Source organism: Galeopterus variegatus, unplaced genomic scaffold (genome assembly GCF_000696425.1).
Source record: "Galeopterus variegatus unplaced genomic scaffold, G_variegatus-3.0.2 Scaffold700, whole genome shotgun sequence".
Lineage (NCBI taxonomy): Eukaryota > Metazoa > Chordata > Mammalia > Dermoptera > Cynocephalidae > Galeopterus > Galeopterus variegatus.
The window spans coordinates 13212-25430 of NW_007726811.1; the positions used below are offsets into that span (position 1 = coordinate 13212).

At 36.8% G+C, this 12219-nt stretch overlaps 1 protein-coding gene across 1 annotated transcript in view; it reads left to right on the forward strand.

Moving 5' to 3' along the window:
• Window positions 1-4097: 4097 nt before the first annotated feature.
• Window positions 4098-12219, forward strand: part of CASP3 (caspase 3, apoptosis-related cysteine peptidase) — an 11503-nt gene continuing 3381 nt past the window's right edge. Inside the window, exons 1-5 of the mRNA XM_008571536.1 lie at window positions 4098-4161; window positions 6708-6832; window positions 10191-10319; window positions 10663-10838; window positions 11259-11379. Coding sequence (XP_008569758.1) covers window positions 4109-4161; window positions 6708-6832; window positions 10191-10319; window positions 10663-10838; window positions 11259-11379 — 604 coding nt within the window. The 5' untranslated portion in view covers window positions 4098-4108. The remainder of the gene's footprint in view (window positions 4162-6707; window positions 6833-10190; window positions 10320-10662; window positions 10839-11258; window positions 11380-12219) is intronic.

The following is a 12219-nucleotide window of genomic DNA, read 5'->3' on the forward strand; positions in this document are numbered from 1 at the left end:
TTTTGTTCTCTATTTCTGCTTTCTTTGTCCCTTTTCTGTCTATAAAGTAAAGTTCCTCTGCTTAGCTCATGGGGAACACTTTCTATTTAATAGAATGAGGTGTTGCCCAATTCTAGAATCTCAAATAAAAGCCAATTAGATCTTTAAACTAAATTTGTTGTAATTTTTTCTTTTGACACCCACTATCCTATTTCTTCTTTCTCCACAGCAAAACTGGAAAGAGTTTCTGCTCACTGGGAAGAATAATCTTTACTTACTATTGTTCTCCCATTCTCTCTTCAACCCACTGCAACACCATTGGTCCTTTTAAAGTATAATTTTCAAAAAGTTAAAAACTTGGCTCTCGTGCAAATATAAAATGAACATGTGTCAAATATTTTATTCAACTAATTAATTAATAATGAGACCAGTAAGATGTTAAGACCACTTCAAAGGAGATTTTGAGGAGCAAACATGGATGTAGACATTGGTATGCTGAAATGAATTTTGCTAATATATATATAAAAGTGGTTAATATCCTGAAGGCCAATAAATGTAATTTTCCACCCTTTTCTATAGGGTGGAAATCAATTGCATCATTACAAGACAAAATTCATTTTCATTGCTGTAGACAAGAATCATTTGCACAGCTATCCATTTCCTATGGCTTAACTTCCTACAGAGTTGTAAAGTAGCCTACTCAGTAAGATAGTCCCTCTAGACAATGCCTAGCATCACACTGAAATGATATCCAGTAATTACTTTTGCCCATTTCCAGGTCTTAGACAATTTTTCCTGACAGTCCCACTATAACGATGACATTCTTGACAAAGCCAGTGGTCTTCCGTCCTCATCTGAATTGACCTCTTAGCAAGATTTGAAAAGGTTGAATGAACACTGTCCTTGAAAGACTTTTACATACTTTAGTACACGACGTTCACCTGATTTCTCCTGTTTTACCCACTTCTCTTTAGTCTCTTGCTGACTTTGTTTCCTCTAATAAACCTCTAACTATCAGGGTGCCCCAGTATGTATCTTCAGCCCTGATCTTCCCCCGAGATCCAGACTCTTAACTACTCATGTCTACCGTTCAGTCTAGTTCAAGCTACCATCATCTCTTGCCTGGACTATTCCAGTTTCTCATTGGCCTATGTGCTTCCACTCTGACCTTCTGCAGTTGATTCTCTACTCAGCTGCCATAGTGATCTTTTTAAAGCATGCTATCCCTCTTCTGCTTTAAATGCTCCAATGGTTTCTCCTTGTAATTCGAGTAAAATCAAAGTTCCTCTTGGCTCCTAAGGCCTTATGTGATCTTGTCTTTTCCTACGTCATCCTATCCCTCTTCTGCTTTAAATGCTCCAATGGTTTCTCCTTGTAATTCGAATAAAATCAAAGTTCCTCTTGGCTCCTAAGGCCTTATGTGATCTTGTCTTTTCCTACGTCATCTCCCTTCAGTCCATTCGTTCCTTTACCATGCATGGTCAAACTGGTCGTCTTTCTGCACCATGAATATGCCAAACTCTTCCAAGGCCATTGTACTTGCTGGTCCTACCCCCAGCAAAGATAGCCTCTGTTGACAGCCTCTTTGTCATTTAGATCTCAGTGTAAATGTCACCTCAGAGATGACTTCCCTGATCACCTTAGCTAAAGTGGCTCACACTCCCAGTTTATTACTTTACCTGTTTTATTTTTTTCATAGCCCCTACCAGTATCGGAAATCTTATTATCAATGTATAGTTATTTTTCATCTCTAGAGTGAAAACTTCTTGATGGTAGGAACTTGGTTTTGTCTTCCACTATGTCCTAGTGCCTAGAATGACACCTGGCACAAAGTTTGTGCTCGTTCAATATTTGCTTATTGGGCTGTCTGGTTTGTTCAGTTGGTTAGAGCACAGCCTTATAACACCAAGGTCACGGGTTGGATCCCCATACTGGACAGCCACACACACACACACACACACACACACAAATTTATTTACTCCGATTGTGCTCACATCCTCCCTTGGTTTTCTAGAAAGCCTTCAGGAAGTAAGATGGTAGAAAAAAGCAAAGAGGCTTCATAGAAATACAAAACATGGGGCTGGCCCATGGCTCACTCAGGAGAGTGTGGTGCTGATAACACCAAGGCCATGGGTTCGGATCCCTATATAGGTATGGCCAGTTAGCTCAGTGGGTGAGCATGGTGCTGACAACACCAAGTCAAGGGTTAAGATCCCCTTACTGGTCATCTTTAAAAGAAAGAAAACTGCGCTGTGGGAGAGATTGAAGCACTACCCTCTTCTGTGGTTAAATCTAAACGGTGACATTTCCTCTCCTCTGTATTCTTTCTCCACCTTTCCCTACCATAGTTGCACACAAAACTGGGGGAGAGGGCAGGAAGGAACTTAGCTTTGGAGAAAGGAGGAAATTAATGTTTTCCTGAAGACCTTGAAAAGGGGGACTTGGTATGGAGTTTTCTTTTGGGAAAATTTTTAAAGTTCTGGAGCTGGATGGTGGTGGTGGTTGTGCAACAGTGTGCACGTAATGCCACTAAGCTGTACACTTAAAAATGGTTAAAATGGGGAGCTGGCCCTGTGGCTCACTCGGGAGAGTGCAGTGCTGGTAACGCCGAGGCTGTGGGTTCGGATCCTGTATAGGGATGGCCGGTGCGCTCACTGGCTGAGCATGGTGCAGACAACACCGTGCTGGGGGTTGTGATCCCCTTACTGGTAGAAAAAAAAATGGTTAAAATGGTAAATTTTTGTACATTTTACCATAATTTTAAAGATTAAAATTTAAAAAGCAGTTGTGGGGGAGTGTTTACTAGGGCTCCCCCTCTTGGTGGGATTGTATTCTTTTAGTAGTTCTGATTTAGCATAGGAATGAAATTAAAGTTTTATTTTGATTGGAATTTTTGACACAGGCAGGGCTTCTAGAGTCTGGAGAAAGTCATTCAAGATTTTTTGTTCTCACAGTGCTGATAACACCAAGGTCAAGGGTTCAGATCCCTGTACCGGCTAGCTACCCCAAAAAAATAGAAAGAAGTTTTTGTTCTTGTTTTTTGTTTTGTTTTTGTCATTGTTTTTCCCTCTTCTTTATTTAGGGAGGTAGATTACCATGGGAAGTACCTTCGCTTCTGGAAAGCCAGAGAATAACAGGTGGAACTCTAGAAAGCAAGTAGTAAGGAGCTGGCTTTTTTAGAAGTGACATAGCAGAGTGGGCAGAGAAAGGCCCCTGCCACTTAGCCTGTGACTATAGACAAAGTCACTTAATCACCAGAAGCTGGGTATCCTGACTTTAAGAATTGTTGGGAGGATTAAAGATGAGTGCCTAGCAAAGTACCTGTTATATGATAAGTGCTCAGTGAGGGGTAGCTGCTTCGATTATGAGGATGTGCTCACTGTATGGGATATAACGCAATTCACTGGAATGAAAGCAGGAACTTTAGTTTTTACCTCTAGGTTTCCTAGACTATTCCACCACCCTAAATGAGAAGTTAGGATTCCAAACCTAGATCAGAATAAAGATTACATGGAGATTTGGAGCTTCTTGGTACTGTATCTCTTGGAAATCTAAGCACTGTAGAATAATATTGTGTGAAGTATACCATTGTGGTGGGAAGTTTTTGTTTTTTGTTCTAACTGTGCTGAGTTGGAAGGCCGAGTTCCTACAAATGACCTGATCTGTTGTACTACACAGGAAACAAGCTGCAGTCTCTTATCTTGAACTGTTGGGGGTTTACAAATGTAAAAATTCATCAAGTTGCATTCTTTCTATCTATGTAGTTTGTGGTAACTTACTCACTCTACAAAGGTACTTCAAAAAGTTGGTGGAAAAATAGAATTAAAGGATAATACAAATCTTTCCATGAACTTTTTGAAGACGACTCATAAGTAATTCATAGCTCGATTAAAAACGAAAGCGATTGATAGAAAAGGGGGAGAGAGATGGGCTACATTGTACGTACCACTGCAAAGGTACGTTGTCCCCAGGTCTGACTCACAGAAACCTTTAACAGTTGAGGTGAAACTGGGATATTAATTTGGAGAAATAATCACTGAGATAATTAATATAAAGCAGTGGTTTTGTAATGACTGATTTTTTTTTATTAACTTCTATTTTCTTTATATTCTAGTTAATAAAAGTAGCCATGGAGAACACTGAAAACTCAGTGGATTCAAAATCCTTTAAAAATTTGGGAACGTGAGTATTTTAATGGAATCCTATATAATGAGAGGAGGGTGGGTATATGTAATACAGCGAACTCTGAGGAGTGGGGAGGCGAAAAGAATGTGGACTTTCAACCAGAGAGACCAAGCTGACTTCCTACCTCGGACAGCTGTGTGGCTTTGCATAGGTTCACTTATGCTCTCTGAACCTCATCTTTAAAGTGGAGGTAACACAACTTCCACAGAACAGAGGATGAGGAGAAAGACCTAGTACGGTGCCTGACCCGTAGTGGAAACCTAGTCCTGAAATCAGAAGGACACCACAGGAGAGGCAGCACTCCCAAGTCTGGGTGCTCTGTGCCTTCCCAGATAACTCGACAGGATTAGAGATTTTGTGTTTGGGGAGGGCAGAAGGTTTACCTGATGTTTGAGTTTTAAGACTAAAATACGGTGTCAGTTTTCAGTATGAGGAAGAATTGCCTAGGTATGGATTATCTTTTACCCTTTGTTTTTCTCTTGTCTTCCTTTTTTGAATTTTCTACTTATTAATGCTTCCAACAACCAGCAGATGGAGAAAGGCAAAAGATAAAACTCAAACACTCTTCATTTAACTCATGCCTGTTATTATCCATTTGGGATCTCATGATATTTTTAATTCTAAAAGTTTATTTCTGAGACCTAGTATTACTGTTCTGGACCATCCTGGGAATTGCAAATTAATTTTATTACAGGTTGAGTATCTCTTATCCGAAATGCTTGGGACCAGAAGTGTTTCATATGTTGGATTTTTTCAAATTTTGGAATATTTGCAGAATACATACTGGTTGAGCATCCCTAATTCGAAAATCTGAAATCTGAAATGCTCCAATGAACATTTCTTCTGTTTCATATCAGCACTCAAAAAGTCTCAGATTTTGGAGCATATCAGATTTAGGATTTTTGGGTTAGTGATGCTCAGCCTTTACTATCCCTAATTCGAAAATCTGAAATCTGAAATGCTCCAATGAACATTTCTTCTGTTTCATATCAGCACTCAAAGAGTCTCAGATTTTGGAGCATATCAGATTTAGGATTTTTGGGTTAGTGATGCTCAGCCTTTACTAAACAATAGCATTACAGCAATGCTATTAACAAGTTACCAATAAAGATTTAGCAATTTTTTTATCAAAGAAATTTTCCTAGAAATTAAAATTTTGAAATATAATCCTAGAGAGTTTTTGTTCATTGTCATCATTGTTGTTTAAAGCCTTTTAAAGTTATTTACATGTTTTCCTACCTTCTTTTCACATCATACAGAGCATTATTTAAATAACAAATTGCATGAGAGCCCCAAACATGTTTAGGGTTGTTTTGATGCTATGGTAAATTAACCCTCACGTTCCCAGACCTTTTGAGTCTCTGCTCTTTCTCAGCTGTGTTCCATCTTGGTCTAGATATCAAATTGCTGGTAGATTACTTACCTCCTAAGGAGGCAGAGGGAGAGAGGGGAGAACAGGTTTCAGGAGATGGGAGTTACAGTTCTATGATTCATTATCTGTATGACCCAAAGCTCAAGTCAGCTTTCAGGCTTTTAATTTTCTCCATAAAATGTGTGACTCTTCACTTTTAGCTAAATATAATAGTTCTTTTCTGACCTTGACTCCTTTAATTTACTACTTTTAATTTTTTTCCAACAATATTTTTGAAATTATGTATAATGTGAAATACTGTAAGGTTAAGTACATGTACTCATAAGGTTAAGTACCTGAATTTTAGGTATTGGTGTTTGACTTTCCTAGACCTATTATTTCCTAGTTCTTGTTCTAGATCACGAGTTATGTTTGTGGGCTGTTTTTGTCACATTTTATTGGAACATAACCACACCCATCATTTACATATCATCCCGGGCTGTTTTTACAAGCAGAATTTAGATAGCCTGCAGGCCAAATATACTTAATATTTGGCCCTTGAAGAAAAAGTTTACTGTCCCCTAGTCTAGGTAGTGGATGTTTTTGGAGAAGTGACTTCCAAACAAAGGTATTTTCAATTATTTATAATGGTGCTTCTTTGTATTAATAAATTTTTAATTTATTCAACTCATAGTTTAAGGAGCAGTTTAGGACTTGTGGTAGATAACGGTGCTTTGGGTCATATTTGCATTTTGTTGGTTTCCTATTATTTCAGGGTAATTTTTAAGATTTTACTCTTACCTTGAAGGATAAAATATTTCACAAAGTTATAAGAAATTTTTAAATTACAAAATGTACTTGATGAGATTTTACTTAGATTCAGAGGAAAACATTAAAATATAGAAGTTAAAAGCCTGAACTCTAAAGTCCAACAGATGCTTTCCTTCCACTGTGACTGTGACACAGTGTCTACACAGCCTTCAGCATATTACTTATCCTCATGGCAGATCATTTTCTCATCTGTAAAAATGGGTTGTTGTGAAATTTAAATGACGAAAGGCCTGTAGTACAAAGTTTGGTACAAAACACTCAATAAGGTTAACTGTTCTTATCAGTTATAAAAGTCATATTAGTATAAACAGAAGGAGTGGTCATTTCTACCTTTGTAAACTGTTGTTTGATTTCCAAACAGAGAGATCATACATGGAAGCCAGTCAGTGGGCTCTGGAATATGCTTGGATGATAGCTACAAAATGGATTATCCTGAAATGGGTTTATGTATAATAATTAATAATAAGAACTTTGATCAAAGCACTGGTAGGTACCTTACGTAGTTTTTAATCCCTTTCAAATATTTGTGCCATTTATATTTGATGTAATATAAAAGCCAGTATTGATGTGTAACTGTGACACAGAATAGCTGTGAAGTAGAGCTAGGGCAGGACCCTACAGCCTCCACAATACAATATGAACTCCTACCTCTTCTGCCTGTCTTCAAAACCCTTCCCTCTTCCGTCACCTAATAACCTCCTATCTGTATGCTTGGTGTCTTCTGCCCTGACTCCTCTGTAACCCTTGCTTCTTTTTTTTCTGTTGCCTCTTTTATACCAATGGAAGTTTCTCAACGGATAGTAAGTACCTGTAGTAGTATTTTTCCTTTCTGGAAACTGCAAGGCATATCACAGGTACTGACTCATTTAATTTTTACAACTCTGAAAAGTAGCTACTGTTAGATTCAGAAAGGTTAAAATCCTTGCATAGCCACACAGCAAGTATAGGAACAGAGCTGGGATCTGGGCCTTGGTCTGTCTGACTCCAAAGCCCAAGCTATTAATCCATCGTCTGTTCTGCTTTGCTTCCCCGTGTCTTCATCTGCTCTGTTGTCTTTTTACTCTTGCCCTGCAAAGATGGCAGAGATGCCCCATCTCATGGAGGCCTTTCTTTTACCCTGCTTCCTCGTAATTCCTCTGTTTATCTCCTTCCCTAGATTTTGAATATGTGTTATTCAGCTTGCCCTCTTCACTTCTTTCCTTCTGGAACTTAGTTTTCTGTTTTCTGCCTCTGCTACTGAAACTGCTGTCTTTCCATTCACATGGCCTGATCACCAAATCCCATTCTCAGTCACTGTGCTGTGTATAGTTTGAATCTAATATAACATTTTAGAATATTTTTAGAGAATATAGAGAATAAAATCCTCACAATCCCAAAAGGCTATTTAATATTTCAGTTTATTACTTGATATTTTTTGACAGTTTTTTAAAAATCTTGATTCTGTTAATAACATGCAAGCAATATTGTATCCTGCTTTTTCCATTTAATGTATTTTTTCATGTTGCTGCATAATTTTTATATCTGTTATTTTAATGATTATATAATACTTCACTGCCTGAACATACCATTTCTTTAATTTGCATAATTTACCATATGAATGAACCTTTTGTCTATTTCCTTATTTTTCATTTTTAAATTGGTGCTGTGTTGATTCTTTGAATTGGCATATTAATCAAATTAGAATTAATTCTCAATTAATTCTAGATGCCGTAGATCTAATTTAAGAGACTACCTACCAGAGTGGTGGTAAAAAATGGAGGGAAGCCAGACTACATTGGAAAGATAAGCAGGATTTGATGTTAGATTAGTGAGGAGAGAATAGTTGAAAATGGGTCCTAAACCTGAATGGCATCAGTGTTCTTGCTTTTGGCTATAAGTTGAGATACCACCTTCAATCATTAAAGAAAGAAAAGACAAAACATCTTGTTTCTTTTTGTTTTATGAATTTTTAAAAGTTTACAGATATTTTGTCTCATATTGCTGGTTGTGATGCCTTCTTCTGTAGATAGACTTTTACACTGTTGAACCTATTCTTTTTTTTTTTTTTTTTTTTTAAAGCATGTTATTCCACTCTTTCCCCCCACAAAAGTTTAGACCAGTAGTCTGGCTTTTACCTTATAGTGAGCTCCTTTTCTAGTTTGAGATTTGAAGGTCAGGTTCACACAAGATCTCTGGCAGTGTTTTCTGTTCTGTCTGCTAAGTGGCTGCATGGCATCCCCGGCCTTTCCGATGACAAAATATTGATGAGTTTAATTTTATGAAAATAATATATGCCCATAATAGAAATTTTAGATTAGCAAAAGTAAATAAATAAAATCACTCCTGATCACACTACCCAGAGATAATCAACAGTATTTTAGAGATATAGATATTTAGACTTTTTATATTTAGTCTTCATGCATATTGAATTTATTCAGTTCTAAGGGTGTGCTTCTCCCAGTGTTTTAGCATTTTTGAAATCTGACAGCAAAATATAATCAGTCTCTACAATTTCAATCTGTACATTTATGGGGAAAATACTATAAAGAAGTGGTAAAAAGCCCAGGACTTCTGGGTCCGGCCCCGTGGCTTACTCACGAGAGTGCAGCGCTGGTAGCCCGGAGGCCGCGGGTTCGGATCCTATATAGGGATGGCCGGTGCGCTCACTGGTTGAGCGTGGTGCAGACCACACTGTGCCAAGGGTTGTGATCCCCTTATTGGTCAAAAAGAAAAAAAAGCCCAGGACTTTTGGATAAAGGCTAGCACTAGCTTTGTCACTTTAGACAAGTTTCTTAACTCATCTGTGCTACATTCCCCACATCTGTAAAAATGAAGCTAGTAATACTATCTCATGGTGTTACAAAGGGTTAGAGATTGCCCATAGCAGAAAGCCCGATGAACAGTATTAACGTGGTAGTGGTTTTTCTTTCTTTTTTTCTAAAAAAAATTATGAAATTAGTAATATATCTTAAAATTGTTAGAAACTGAGACTGTCTGGTTAGCTCAGATGGTTAGAGCACAGCTTTGTAAAACCAAGGTCAAGAGTTCAGATACCTGTACTGGCCAGCTGCCAAATATATATATATATATATATATTAGAAACTTAGAATCAAAGAAATACAGTTCCTTTAAGTGTGTGTGTTATACACAAGTATATATACTTTTTTCTTAAACAAAAGTAGGATCATATGATTTTTTAGTCCTTTTTTTTTTTTTTTTTTTTTTTTTTAACAATGACAATTTTCCCCTGGCAAAATTTTGTCTGCAAAAAGGACAACATAGCATTCCATTATATAAATGAATCATAATTTATTTAGCCAAACCCCTACCGATAGGCATTTAAAGTTGTTTCTGTTTTTTTTTTTTTTCTGCTCAGCAGCTATGAAGGATATTCTTATGGCTATCATATTGATACAGCTTCTATTATTTTATTTTTATTTTTTATTTTTTTCCTTTTTGTCTTTTTTCGTGACCGGCAACGGATCGCAACCCTCAGTGTCGCGCCCGTACCGGACCGGCAACGGGATCGCAACCCTCGGTGTTGTGCCCGCACCTCGCTCAGCCAGTGAGTGGCCAGTCTGTATGTGGGATCCGAACCCTTGGCGGGAGCGCCGCCACACTCCCAAGCGGCGCACTGTAGCAGTGCGCCACTGGGCCGGCCCCGATACAGCTTCTATTATAAGTCCTATATGCTAAGAAGTTAAAGAGACTTTGTGTCACCATGATCAGAATAATTAGAATTTTCTTAGCATTTAAAAGGAAGCATTTATTGTGGGTTTTGTGAATCGTTGTATAGTTTATTTTATTTCAAAGCAGTTATTCTTTTTTTTAAAATGCATTTAAGAGTAATTTTTTCTGTTCCAAGGAATGAGTCCTCGGATTGGTACCGATGTAGATGCAGCAAGCCTCAGGGAAATATTCATGAACTTGAAATACGAAGTCAGGAATAAAAATGATCTTACATGTGAAGAAATTTTGGAATTGATGCGCAATGGTAAGAAATAACTAAAAGAATGACCTTCATTGTCCAAGCTGTGACCTTGTCCAACAATGACATTCATTGTTCTAGCTATCATTATACAAATAAGGAAGTATGAGAATAGCAGAATTATACTGTACATAATCCTAACCTTATACATTTTTAGTAAGAAGTAAAAAAAAGTTGTTCATGCCAACTCTCTAAAATGCTTTGAGGTATGTTGCTCTGCCCGAGATTGGGTTTAGGTGATCTCTTTGTTCTGTTCTCAATTTCTTTATCTTATTCCCATACAGCAGATGTGAGATTGTTGAATAAAGTTGCAGGGTTTTTTTCCTTTTATTTGTAAATGTCTTTCCAGTTTCTAAAGAAGATCATAGCAAAAGGAGCAGTTTTATTTGTGTGATTCTAAGCCATGGTGAAGAAGGAGTAATTTTTGGAACAAATGGACCTATTGACCTGAGAAAATTAACAATTTTGTTCAGAGGGGATTATTGTAGAAGTCTAACTGGAAAACCCAAACTTTTCATTATCCAGGTAAAGTATAACTGAACAATTTGGTCATTAAGGATTAATCAGGGATTAATTTACTCAATAGTGGATTATCGAAAGAATTTATTTTTTTTCTTGAGGCTACAGAACTAATGTTACTTTTTTATTCATTTAAACCACCACTTAGAAAATATGGAGTAAATTTCAATTTTAGACATATCAAAAAGACTCAGCATATTTAACATCAATTTTTACACAGCATTTCTATTTCTTAGAAATGTTATGTGTATTCACACATTTTTTTAATTTTAATTTTTATTTTTTTGTTTGGTTTTTTTTTTGGCAGCTGGTCCAGTATAGGGATCGAGCACTGGACCTTGGTGTGATCAGCACCATGCTCTAACCAACTGAGCTAACCAGCCAGCCCTGTTTTTTTTAAATAAACATTTATTCTCTAACATTCAGGCCTGCCGAGGTAGAGAACTGGACTGTGGCATCGAGACAGACAGTGGTACTGATGATGAGATGATGTGTCAGAAAATACCAGTTGAGGCCGACTTCTTGTATGCGTATTCCACAGCACCTGGTAAGAAAGTTACAAATAAGTGTTATATGCAGATTTTAAATGAATTATACTGTGACTAACTGTAGAATTAAACAATAAAGAGTGTGTTTGATATCCCTGAAGAATAGCTAATTTGTCTATATTTTAGGGGAACTTAACCACAGAGAAGTCTCAAAAAGTTGTCTTTAGCCAAAATTTTGGCTAGAAAATATGCATACACATATATATAGGAGAGTAGACTAACACCATGCCATTCATGAACTTAATACTAGATAGTATATTATACAGCAGCAGAGGCAAAGTCAGAACTTCACCCACTTTTTAAAGCAGAAGAGAGGTATGTTTTCCAGGAATTCTTTGGAAGATAGGAATTTAAAAAGATAAACATGATTAGTATAGGAGAGAAGATAGATGTAGAGTGGGAGAAAATAAAGAAGATAAAAAATGATATATATGAATATGCATTACCTCCACTTTTTTGTGGTTGTATTGCTCATGTCTTCTTAAAAATATTTATTGATTGTACAGCTATTTACTTACACAACTCACATAAGAGAAGTGTATTTTTAAACAGTGTTAAATTTTCAGATTTGCTCAGTATGGTTTCCTTTATCCTCCAGGCATCTTTCCAGGCAAAATACTTCTAAATTAAAAACAATGGGTCCAATAGTTAATCTGAAAAAAAATACAATACACTGTTTTTCCTTTTTAGACCTTTTGAATACTCTGTAATGTGTTTATTACACTTCATTTAAATGTCCTTACACACACTAAGGACACTGAAATGTATATGCATACATACCAATTTATTTCTTGGCTAAGCCAATATTTTTTTTTTTTTTTTTTTTTTTTTTTTTTTTT